Below are 13,011 nucleotides of genomic sequence, written 5' to 3'. Positions count from 1 at the left end.
CACATCAAGGCAGCACATTCCAATACTGGAAAACAAAAATAAAAATACCTGCAAAAACTCAGCAGGTCTGATACTGGAATTAGTTCATAACTTGCTGCTTTTAAAAGCAGTTTTCTCATCTTCCTCTTTTTTTTTGCCAATTATTTTAAATAAGTCTCCTCAGCTTACTGACCCTCCTGCCAGCAGAAATGACAAGTACGTATGAGGAATGTCATTTCAGTCCCTCCCTCCATAGAAACCTGGAGCTGGATTTAGTCATCATGTCATCCAACGGGCCAGAAAGTGGAAGTTAGGTTGGGGGGACCCTGGTTTGACGGTTTGCAGGACTCAGGGCCACAACTAGTTGACTGCCTGTGGGCAAAGTCAACCAATTAATTAGCTGCCTCTGGGCAGCCATCTGCCCCCAAGAGTTTCCGGCTAGCCGGAGAGCCAGCAGCTCAGCAGTGTCACCGGGAGCTGTGGCCAGTGCTGAGACTGTGCCTGGAAGAAGAATATGCAATGGATGGATGGTGCCCTCACAACCAGCTAAATGGATCCTGGGAATGCGATGACCAGTCAGGCAGATCCCAATGAAGGGGAAGCAGTGGGGTTGGTGAGGGCAGGTGGTGCCTTTGCAGTGGGCCTGCCATTGCTGCTGGGGGATTGGGGGGGGGGTCCTTCTGTGGGCCAAAGTGTGCCTGAATAGGAGCCTGGAAACTGCACCCCACCACCCCTCCCACACCCGATACCCCCCCTGAGCAGCTGGGAGGTGCCAGGTATCGCAGGGCAGCCTCCCCATTCAGCAGAGGGGCCTCCTGTCACTAGTGAAATGTCAGAGGTGGTGGAAAGAGGTCCTTAATTGGTTACCCAACTGGCTCAATTGGGCCTTTGGGCAGGACAATGATTTGCCACCTTCCTCGCTACTGGCAAGATGGCATAGAACAAGATGACAGGCATATCAACCTCCATCGCCTCCCTGTGCCATTTTATGCACACCCCTGCCTCTCAGCTAGCCCCAACAGGGTCCAGCCCCTGATGTGCTTTCTGCCACGATTCAGTGGCATTGCAAATGGTATAGCAAACCACTCAGTCGTAACAACAACCATAATATAACGTGGCTCATCACCAACTTCTGAAGGCAAATAAGGATTGTGTATGAATGCAGGACATATTCCCACAGTAGAAATACAGAATTTTAAGTAAACACACCTATTTAAGTACACTGTGTTAGGAGCACAGGAACAATAGACCATTCAACCCCTCAAGATGTTGAGTAAGTCCTCTGATTACAGACCCTTCTGCTAGTGGAAATAATTTACCCTCAATCAAAACCCTTCATCATTTGAAGACCTCTATTATATCTCCCCTCTATCAACATTTTCAGTCTAAGAAGAACAATCCCAGCTTCTCGAGCCTCTCCACATAATTGAAGTCGCTTAATCCTAGTGCCATTCCAATATATCACCTCTAAACCCTCTCCAAGGCATTGACATCCTTCTTAAAATGTGATGACCATTATGGTCACAATACTCCAGCTGCGGCCTGAACAATTATTTTATAAATTTTTACATAACGTTCTTGATTTTGTATTCCTTTTTTCCTCTGTTTACATAATTAAGGATCTCGTATTTTTTTAAGCTGTTGTTTCAACTTGCCCTGAAACCATCAAAGATTCCATAATATTGTTTATAGTAACCTTGTGGAAGCCTTTATTGTTGAATTAACCAGTGCAATAGAATGGCATGGGAAGGCGATGGGGGTTGGCGTGACCATCATCTTGCCACTGCCATGCCATTTTGCAAGTGGTGAGGAAGGTGCCGAAAGGCAGTCCTACCCAGAGGCCAATTGAGCAGCCAAGTGAGGGCCACTTCCCACCACCTCTAGCATTTCACCAGCGACAGGAGGGCCCTCCACTTCATGGGGAGACTGCCCAGCGATAACTGGCGGCCTCCCAGGGGATCAGGGCAGGGGAATGGGGGTGCAGCCTCCTATTCTCACACACTTTTACCTACTGAAGCCCCCCCCTCTCCCCCCCCAAAACCCCCAGAAGCAATGGCTTTCCCCAGTGCAACAGCACTACCTGCCCTCACCAACCCCATCACCTTTCCCTCACTGGGATCTGCCTGACTGGCCTTGGAACTCCCTTTACCTGACTGTTAGGTACCATCCATCTATTGCACCCTCTTCTTCTAGGTGCAATTTCAGCAATGGCCACTGTTCCCTGTGACACTACTCAGGTTGCTCAGCTCTCCCATTGGCCAGAAGCTCTTAGGACCTTGGAGCCATCCTTAATAGGGACGGCCACCCTGGAGGTAGCTAACTAACTGGCTGCCACTGACAAATTGAGGCCCTGGGTCCCGCAATCCTCCAGAGCAAGGTCACCCCCTGCTTCCCGGCCTGTTCGTGGAACCTCTACCATGATGACTAAATCCAGCCCCAGGTCTCCATGGATGGATGGGCTGAATGATCCCCCTCATATGTACTCATCGTTTTCGCTGGTGGAAGGATCAGTAGCCAGAGGACACAGATTTAAAATAATTGGTAAAAGGGGGAAGGTGAGTTTTTTTAATGCAGCAAGTTATGATATGCAGTTCATTTTATGGAAGGGTGGTGGAAGCAGATTCAATATCAGCTTTCAAATGGAAGTTGGATATATAATTGAAGTGAAAGTTATTTGCAGGCTTAGGGGAAAGAGCAGGGGAGTGGACCTGATGGTGAAAAAGCTGGCACAGGCACAATGGGCCGAATCTCCTGTTGTACTGTATGATTCTATATCCTCGTCACTGTTAAAATATGTTCTGAGAAAGTTAGAAATACAAATGCTAACGTTCAAGGGCTCTACACAAGTTAATTGCATTGCATATTGGTTGGATACTTCCCTTGTTCTCATGACCTGACCACGCCTGACAACCCCAAACCCAAACTGAGATCCAAGTTCAAATGTTTGTCAAGATTAAGACTGCATTTAAGTTACGGTTTGTTATGGCGTCAGTGCAAAGCAAGATTTATTTCATACTAGAGCTGTGAATTCTCTGATGTACTTGATACTTATCGCAGAACTAGACTTGGGAGGAGTGCATTGCAGATTCAACAGAATGTTAGGGTTCAATTATGAAGAGAGATTAATTAAACTAAGCTTGTGTTTCCTGGAATATGGAAAGTTAAGGGTGCTTTGTTTGAGGTTTTTGGAATTCTTAAAGTAACCTATGAATCTGAATGTCAAGCAAAGATAGATTTGAATTAAAAGATCAATGGTAGACATGGTAGAGAAAGTATTCCCACTTGTAGCTGAGAATAGAACCAGGGGTTATAAGTATAAGATATTCACTAATAAATCCAATAGGGAATGCAGGAGAAAAGTCTTTACCCAGAGAGTGGTGAGAATGCGGAACTTGCTAAAGAGGGAGTTGAGGTGAATAACATAGATGCATTTAAGGGGAAATTAAGTACATAGATGGAGGAGAAAGGAATAAAAGAATATGCTGATAGGGTGAGATAAAATAGGGTTTGGAGGAGGCTCGTATGGAGCATAAGCATTAACACAGACCATTTGGGCCAAAAGGCTTGTTTCTGTGTTTTACATTATGAGGAGAATGTTACCCCGTTGGCAGGCCGGTCGGGGCGGGTGCAGGGCCAATTGCCGCCCACAATTGGCTGTGTGCCGCCATTTTATGTGGGCAGGCCAATTAAGGCTCGCCCAGCGTGATGCGCGCCCGGTAGCGCTTAGTGCTACCTGTGCAGGTGGGGGCGAGAGAGAGAGTGGGAGCAAAAGAGTGCAGAAATCTCCCTGAGGCACGGAGCTGCCTCGGGGAGATTAAGTTGAATTTGAAACTTCACAATAGAAAAAAGTTTAAAATCATTTATACATGTCCCCTCGTGTGACAGTGTCACATGAGCTGGGACATGTTTATCAAATGTTTAATAAATATTAACTTAATAAACCCTTCATGAAACCTCATCCCGCCCGTGGATGAGGTTTCATGAGAAATGCAAAGGCCGCCTGGGCTTTTCACCTGCCCGCCAACCTCAAGGTTAGATGGGCAGCCCCGTCAAATTGCATAATTAGTTTATTAACGGCCTTAACAGGTCTTTGACAGTTCAGCGGGCACACAGCCGACTGGTGCATGCCTGCTGAACGAAAGATCGGAATGATGCGCGGTGACGTCGGGACACACGCCCCACATCACTACGCGTCATTTTACATATCGGCATGCAGGGCCCACCCCCACATGCCAAATAGAAGATTCTGCCCTATGTTTAATTCTTGTAGAATGAGCAAAACGTTCCTTGCTGGTGGGGAAGTTTAAAATAAGGGGGAGATGACCTTAAAAACAGAGCTAGACCATCCAGGAGAGAAGTTAGGAAACCCTTCGTAACTCTTCCTTCCACCTTGCTCCCTTCACTGTGCCACCTACAAGACACAATGCAACAACCCACCAGGACTCCTTCGACAGCGCTTCCCAAATTCGTGACCTCCATCATCTATAAAATCAAAGGTCGTAGGACATAGGAATGCCACCACCTCCAAGTTCCCCTCCACACAACCACTCTGCTTTGAAAATATTTCACCATTCATTCATCGTTGCTGGGTGAAAATCCAGAAACCCGCTTCCTGACAGCACTGTTAGTGAAGTACCATCACCAAATGGGCTGCAGTGCTTCAAGAAGGTGACTCACCTGCCACCTTCTCAAAGGATAACTAGAAATGGGGAACAGACATTTAAAAAATGGTACCACCACCTGTGCCTGTATCCTCCTGAAGTCTTTTATAGGATAGACTGAAAGAGCTTGGGGTTTTCAATCTGAGAATGAAAATGAGACGTTGGAGATATCACCTTAGAGAGAGAAACAATTTATTAAGGGCATGGAAAAGTTAAATCCAAAACGCTACTTCATACTAACCTGAGAGAGTAAGACACAGGGATATGGGTTCAAACGAGAAAGAGGCAAATTTTTGCTGATATCTTCACAGAAAGGGAAAAATACATTTGAAATGGGCCCTGCAATTATTCAAGAATCAATTAGATAATGCAATGCAGACAGGGTGCAGATATGAGGGTATGGATGGGTGGACTAAGATGGGATTAACAGACTTCCTTACTTGTAATTGTGAATTACTTTTCTCTAGTTGCAGTGCGTTGTACATACTGGCCGGGAGCCCGAATACAGCATTAACTATAACATTGAAAAACTTGATTCATCCTTGAAATTTCCGGCCAATTAGATTCGAGGGAGTTTTATATGAGATTCGACTTCATCAAAAGTTCTTGAGTTCATTTTTTTTTCTTTTTTCCTCTAGACTGAATATGCAAGGTTTGAGAATGGACGTTTTGTATACAGAATAAACCGTTCTCCAATGTGTGAATATATGATCAACTTTATTCACAAGCTTAAACACTTACCGGAAAAGTACATGATGAACAGTGTTTTGGAAAACTTCACCATTTTGTTGGTGAGTCTTTGTTCTTGGGCTCCTTTAAAACCCAGTAACTGACTGAGTACATGCAGTGTGAACCGTTGAAGTCACCTTTTTTGATATTGTTCTCTTGATGAAATTCTTGTTGCGGCTCTGGCCTCAAGTGAGCAGGATAATGAATAATTATTTCAACATTAATGAACTTGGTGAGTAGCATTCTCACCTCAGGTGTCTGCATAGGGTTTGAATTGAGCACAAAATCTAGGTTGATGTTTCGGTGCAGCACTAAGGGAGTGCCGTGCTGTCAGAGGGGCATCACTGAGGTGGTGCCACACAGCTTGAGGTCTTTGGATGATTTGTTAAATCAAAGCCCATCTACCAGCTTAGGCTGACATAAAAAAATAATTGACACCAATCACAGAAAAGTGAGGTGTTCTCCATTTTAAATAAAAAAGTATACGAGATCTTGGCCTTCAGTAATAGAGGCCTAGAGCACAAAAGTAAGGAAATTATAGTGAACCTTTATGAAACACTGGTTAGAGCTTTGCTTCCAGTTGTGGACACCACACTTTAGGAATGATGGCAAGGCCTTAGAGAAGATGCAGAGAACATTTAGCAGGGATGAAGGGCCTCTGTCATGTGGATAGGCTGGAGAAGCTGAGGTTGTTTTCTTTAGAGCAGCGAATGTTAAAGTGAAATTTAATAGAGATGTTCAAAATCATGAAGGGTTTCGATAGAGTAAATAAGGTGAGGCTGTTTCCGTTGGCTGGCGGGGGTGGGGGGGGGGGGGGGGTGGGGGGGGGGGGGGGGTGGTGGGGGGTGGGGGGGTGGTGTTCAGTAACCAGTGGTCACAGATTTAAGATTATTGGCAAAATAAGAGAAGACATAAGAATTCTTTTTACACAGCAAGTTGTTGTGGCCTCGAATACGCTGCCTGAAAGAGTTTGGAAACAGATTCAGTCATACCTTTCAAAAGGTAAGTGGACAATTATTTGAAAAGGACTAATTTGTAGCTCTACGGGGAAAGAGCAGAGGGAGTGGAACAAATTGGATAGCTCTTTCAAAGAACCGATGGGCCAAGTGGCCCCCTTTGTGCTACATCAATCTATGATTCCCCCAGTTCAGTTCGCTCAGTTAAGTTCAGTTGCACAGAGCCTTGTTCGCATTCCATTCAGGGTAACTATGTTCAGTTCTGGGGGCCACACCTGAGAAAGGATATTTTGGCGCTGGAGGGGTACAGTACAGATTCACCAGAATGATACCGGAACTTAAATTACAAGGATTGTTTGCATAAAATTACTTGTGTTCCCTTGAGTTTAGAAAGTTGAGGGGTGAAGTGATTGAGGTGCTCAGAATGATAAAAGGGATTCAGTAGAGAGGATTCAGTTTAACAGTGGAGGGAGGTGTTGGGGGGTGGCACGCAGGTGGGTCCTCAATCTTCAAATTGGAATTAGGCTGATCAGCAATGAAATCAGAAAGCACTTTTTCCATACAAAGAGTAGTGGAAATCTGGAACACTCTCCCCGAAAGATTGTTGACACCAGGGCAGTCGGAATTTTCAAGACAGAGCTGAGGACCTCAGCAGCTGAAGGCACAGCTGCCTATGGGGGAGCATTGAAATTCAGGAATTTGCAAGAGGCCGGAGTTAGATCAGCTCAGATCTCTGAGTGTTGTATGGCTGGTGGAGACTAGGGAGGGGTAGAGCCTGTGTATGGATTTGAACAGAAGGATGAAAATTTTAAATCCTTTTGCTAATCTGTCCTAATATTTCCTCGGGTGACTCGGCTGTTGCGGCTGATAACCTTCTTGAAAAGCACCTTGTGGTGCTTTACTACATTAAAGGTGTTATGTAAATACAGGTTGCTGTTTTGTTTTCTATGTTGTGAGAGAAGTGCTAAGGTTTATTGTGTGTTTGCCCCAGGTTGTAACAAACAGGGATACGCAGGAGACGCTTCTGTGCATGGCATGTGTGTTTGAAGTCTCAACCAGCGAACATGGAGCGCAGCATCACACCTACAGGCTCATGAAGGAGTAATCCTTGGAAGTTTCATTCCCTTTCTGGAGAGAAAAGAAACACACAGCTGCAGTTCAATAGACTTAAAACCTCAATACATGTGGCAGTGCCTCAAATCAATTGATACACCAAGAACACATCTGAGTTTTGATGTGGGTAGCCTTTTTAATGTGTGTGTGTGCGTGTGTATATACATCAACAGCTGTGAATTATGGTACCTTGTGATAGCTTTTTATATTGAATTACATGTGCTTCAAAATACCTTTTTTTTTAAGAAAAATGCCTGTTTGTTGGGTTACTACATTACAAAAATGGGACTGTCATGTCTGAAAAAAAATTTCGTTTAGCAATTCTGGGAATGTCGTCTTGTCAGTACAAGTTTTTCTGTGACGACAGAAAATAAGAGAAATAGAACATAATGATTGTAGACACAATGCATTTAACTGTGGGATGACTGTCTGCCTATGTAAAGATAATTTATTTAAAGAGGTTTTTTTTTCCAAAGATGGTATATTCACAGGTATATATTTATCAACATGTGAATATGCAGGAGAAAGCATCAGGATGAAGTTCATGGCTTCAGGTCAACAGGTATTGCAATGCTGGTGAAAGAATGTCAGTCACTTAATGGTCACCAGATCTGTTTGCTTTCAGGTTTCCTTTTTTAAAAAAACAAAATCACACACTCCTTATTTTTAAGATGTTATTTAAATTGGAATACAGTAACTTGCAACACTAAATGAGCAGTTCAAGTGAAGCGTATAGTGAATATCTTAAAGATGGTGTTAGATGCTAAATTTTCAGGAGCATGAGAGAGTGCAGACCCGTAACAGAAGTATATTGATTATTGATCGATTAGATCTGTTTCAGCCACTTGACATGACAGTGCTTCTTCAGTGATGTCTGCAAAGAGTGCACAAATTTTTAACCTTTATTTTCAGGAAGAAAGATGTGAGCTATTATTTTGTAAGCCTTTCTGGGGGATGTCAATTCCTAAACGTGATTTACAAGTGAGGAAATGGTTAACTGGTTGGGCACCACTAAATTTCTGAAGATTCAAAAAAAAACGTTCACTCTTTACAGGAAACAGGAGTTTGACCAATTAATCTTTTCTGACCCACAATAAACCTTGGCTCAATTCCTGGTGATAGTTTTCAGGGGATTTGTGTTTGTGCACAGATAGGGGGTAGATTGTTTTAGATCCTGGATCAGGATGAGATGGGGGCTTTCTAATACCAAAATAAAACTATGATCGTAACAGAATTTTTGACAAGAATACTGTGAATTAAGAAGCAGCACAGTGTTTTAGTACATTTCTATAATTCTATTTTGTAATAGTGTTTGGAAATTTACTTTAAAAAAAAGTGTATTTTTTGCGTCTGCAAGAAGTGCATGTTTAGAAAAATCACAGGGAGTTAGTTCAGTGCTCGCAAATATGGTCCCGACGTATGTTTGTAATGTTGCTCGCTTTAGGAGGCTTGGTAAATGAACCAGTGTGATTTGTGTTCTTGAGTTAATGATCGGTTTGGTGGTGTGTGTTCCTATGAACTGAAAGAAACTGCCAGCAAGATATGAGCAGCGTTACATCCAGGCCAGCAGAGGGACTAATGATGCCTCTCTGTCCTGAGCACTTGATCCCTTTCGAGATGCGAAATACTCTTGTGGGCTGTCTCGCTTTTTTTGTGTGTGTGTGTTTCAACTTCGGTACTTGCGCGTGTAATCAGATGTGCATTTTCCACGTTAATTTGGCAGGTAAGGTAACGATCGTGTAAACAAACCAGCTTAACATGTGTAAGATTTTGGATTTAAGTTGGAACTTCTGTACTTTGAAATATTCAGCAGTGGCACAGTCACTAAATCTTCATTTTTGGGGACTTGAGAAAATGCCATGGTTTTAAAGCATTTGTCTTTACACAATTAAACTTGTAAATGGAAAACACTATTGTGATCACAGTTCATTGTAAGAAATCAGTGAAATCCAAATAAGATGTTACTGAGGCTGAGTTCTTTCCTAAGCTGGAAGTTTCTGATACGTTATCAGTTTTTTTTCTGATATAATTTTAATTCAGTGCTGCCAAAGCGTAGATTAATCAGTGCCTTAATAGCGTACAATAGGAAACTACAGTTCACCTGTAGATCTACTCATTTAAATTGGAGAATTTGTGCTTTGAGATCTGTTACGTGCTTTGTCTTGTTACTGTGATAGTTTCCAACATAGCTGTGTTGTGAGTGGTGAATCCAAACACATTTTAAAGGCATTTTGAGAATTTATTATTAAAGTATGCTAAAGTTACACCAACTAAATGCCAATGACAAAACAATCACTTTCAATTCAGTCAAACGAGGACCTTGTTTCACAGTTTGGATTACGACCAGCACAGAACAGAACGCAAGATTAGCCAGCTGTTTCGACACATGCCTTTACTAACTAATGACCAAATAATGATCTTCATACATTTCCTGCACTCCAGCACGTAAGTGCCTTTGTTTTTTGATATTCCAGCCTAGAAAAGATCTATTCAGTCAAATGAAAAATAAATTGTGTGCAGACCAGAAACCAAATAAGAAATAAATAAGTGATCACCTTTAATGCCTTTTACTGAGCTGAGTACTGCTAGCAAATTGTAATGGAATAAATCTGAATGTGGCATTTAGAAGAAGTGTATTCAGAGAAGCTGAGAGACAGATTGAGAGGTTAAAAAATTGTACAGTGGAAGCAAAAAAAAAACAAAATTATTGTAATTTATTTTTTTAGTGGATCTTATAAACTTTGAATCTTGGGGTGGATTTTTACCATTGTATGAGAAATCATGCAAAGGTTATTGGCTAAAATTGTACAGTACTGTGTCAGCATCAAACTTGCACAGATACAGTGCCTGTTGTGGAGAATCTATGGGTTTGTAGATTAAATAATACTAATTAAGTTATCCTTTCAAGGAGTACACAGTGCTCACCTCCAACATGATATAACTACAGATTAAATGTGAGATTTGTTTTACATAAAATTAGGTAGAATGTTCAGTGCAGAAATCGGCCCTTTGGCCACAACGGATCCATGCAATGTTTCTGTTCACATGAGCCTCCTCCACCTTTCATCATCTCATCCTTTCAGCATATCCTTTTATTCCTTTCTTCCTCATATGCTTATTTAGCTTCCCCTTAACTGCATCTATACTATTCGCCTCAACCACTCCCTGTTACAGTGAGTTCCACATTTTAACCTCTGGGTAAAGAATTTTCTTCTGAATTCTCTGTTGGATTTATGAGTAACTATCTTATATTTATGGCCCAATTTGCTCTATTAGGACCCTTCATGGTTTTGAATACCTCTGTTACATCTCGTCTTACCCTTCTAAGAGGAACAATCCTAGCATCTCCATTTTCTCCAAGTATTTGAAGTCCCTCATCCTCTCATCCTTGTTACTGTTGTACTGAATCCCCTCTTCTGGCTTAACAGTGAACTGTTTGATCCACAAACAGTCAGGTCTATTTCTTTATTCAGTAGCCATTTAATTGCCTTTCCCATTTGCAAAAGTATAAAGAGCCATTAATCTTGGGTCATTGCCAAGATGCATCTGGCAAACTCACCTATCACAACAATGATATGAATCTTGATCAGGAGTGTTCACTTGGTTTTGAGGTTGAATAATTTAGGTTTCTTTGTGTTTACAGAGTCTGCAGTACAGAAACAGGCCGTTTGGCCCATCATCTCTGTACCAGTGCTTCATAAGAGCCTCCTCATATTACTCCTGTTCTAAACCTATCAGCATATCCTTCTAATCCTTTCACTCTCAAGTGTTTATCTAGCTTCTCCTTAAGTACATCTATGTTATTCACCTAAACTACTCCATGTGGTAGTGAGTTCCACATTCTTATCACTCTCTGGATAAAGAAGTTTCTTCTGAATTCCTTAATGGATTTATTACTGGCCATCTTATATTTATAACCTGTAGTTCTGGTAAACTCACAAGCAGAAAACTCTTGTCTACATCCACTCTAATGAACTCCTTCAAAATTTTAAAGACTTCTATTGGTTTGCCTCTCAGTTGTTGCTATTTTAGAGAATGATGGAGGTCATCATCCATTATTAATTGGATAGGTGCAATTTCCCAGAGTATGTGAACTATACTCTGAAGTGCTGAGAATTCTGCTTCAGAGCAAACTTTAAGACATTTGTCGGACATTGCGAGTGTTTTCTGCCTTTTCGTCAGCTTTGAGCATAAAGAAAGAATGACTTGCTTTTATTTTGTGCTTTTCATGACCACTGGATGTTTCAAAGTGCTTTAGAGCCAATGAAGTATTTCTTGAAGTGTAATCACTGTTATATGGCAGGAAATGCAGCAGTCAATATGCTTACAACAAGCTCCCACAAACAGCAATGACTAACCAGATAATCTTTTAGAAATGTTGATTCAGGGATAAATATTGGCCAGGATACTGGGGATAACTTCCCTGCTCCTCTTCAGAATCATGCCCTGGGATCTTTTACAGCCAACTGAGAGGGCAGAGGGGGCTTCAGTTTGCATCTGCAAGGCACAAGTCAGGAGTGTGATGGAATACTCTCCACTTCACTAGATGAGTGTGGGTCTAACAACACTCAAGAAGTTCGACACCATCTAGGACAAAGCAACCTGCTTGTTTGGCATCCCATCCACCACCTTAAACATTTCATCAACCACTGACGCACAGTGGCTGCAGTGTGTACTATCTACAAGATGCATGGCCACAACTCACCAAAGCATTATTGACAGCACTGTCAATCTACACCACCTAGAAGGACAAGGGCAACTCATATATGGGAACATCATCACCTGTAAGTTTCCCTCCAAGCCACACACTTTCCTGAGTTGGAACTGTTGTAGAGTGTTGGTTACAGTTCGGTAGGTCTGAGGAAGTCTTCGTAGTCGTACATAGGTTAACTGTAAGTCTTTATTGACTCTTTACTATTTACAAATATACTGTAAAGCTAGTAGTTGTCTCCATGCTTCCTGGTACACACTACTCTGTGCAACACTTAACTGACCCTAAGTGCAGGTTTTGTGCTCTGTTACATCACTCTGTGGGTGGTACTGTACTCAGTTCCACATTAACCCTATATATACCAGACTTTTATACTAACCCTCCCCCCAAGTCCTTGTCCAATGTATTTTAAGTGATTATAGTTTACCTTATGTTATTAGTATCATATATTTACATTGTGATTACTACATTATCACTACCCCATCTCTTCCTTTATAAATTCATCTTTCGTGAAAATTGGTTCTGTACGCTGATCAGTTTTTCTTTAGCAGAGCATGATTCCTCTGCACTATCCTTCAAGCTCTCAGTCCGTAATTGCACTTCTGTCAATTGTTTCTGAGACATTTCATTCTCTTTTGTGAGAACTTCTTCTTGGTCTTTCCATTCTATCTCTTCTTTGGAAATGTAATGTTTTCCCAAGCTTTCTTCCAAATGTCCAACCGTTTTCTTCAGCTCTGTAGTCTCTTTCTTGTTCCTCTTGGCACCCTCCTGGAATATAGAACATTCCTGAGTCTTCTCGCTTCTGAATATCAAGATGGCGTCGCTGTTCATTTGGAGCCAAAGGGATTTCCCGTGCCTGTCA

At 42.1% G+C, this 13,011-nt stretch overlaps 1 protein-coding gene across 8 annotated transcripts in view; it reads left to right on the top strand.

Moving 5' to 3' along the window:
- The window catches only part of tead1b (TEA domain family member 1b), a 238,791-nt gene extending 227,008 nt beyond the window's left edge, over window positions 1–11,783 (top strand). For all 8 annotated transcript variants that reach the window (XM_041197556.1, XM_041197554.1, XM_041197552.1 and 5 more), the window contains 2 exons: window positions 5,279–5,431; window positions 7,317–11,783. In XM_041197556.1, coding sequence (XP_041053490.1) covers window positions 5,279–5,431; window positions 7,317–7,430 — 267 coding nt within the window. In that variant the 3' untranslated portion in view covers window positions 7,431–11,783. The remainder of the gene's footprint in view (window positions 1–5,278; window positions 5,432–7,316) is intronic.
- The last annotated feature ends 1,228 nt before the right edge of the window (window positions 11,784–13,011 follow it).

Source organism: Carcharodon carcharias, chromosome 10 (genome assembly GCF_017639515.1).
Source record: "Carcharodon carcharias isolate sCarCar2 chromosome 10, sCarCar2.pri, whole genome shotgun sequence".
NCBI classification, from domain to species: domain Eukaryota; kingdom Metazoa; phylum Chordata; class Chondrichthyes; order Lamniformes; family Lamnidae; genus Carcharodon; species Carcharodon carcharias.
This window is presented reverse-complemented; position numbering and strand designations above follow the sequence as displayed.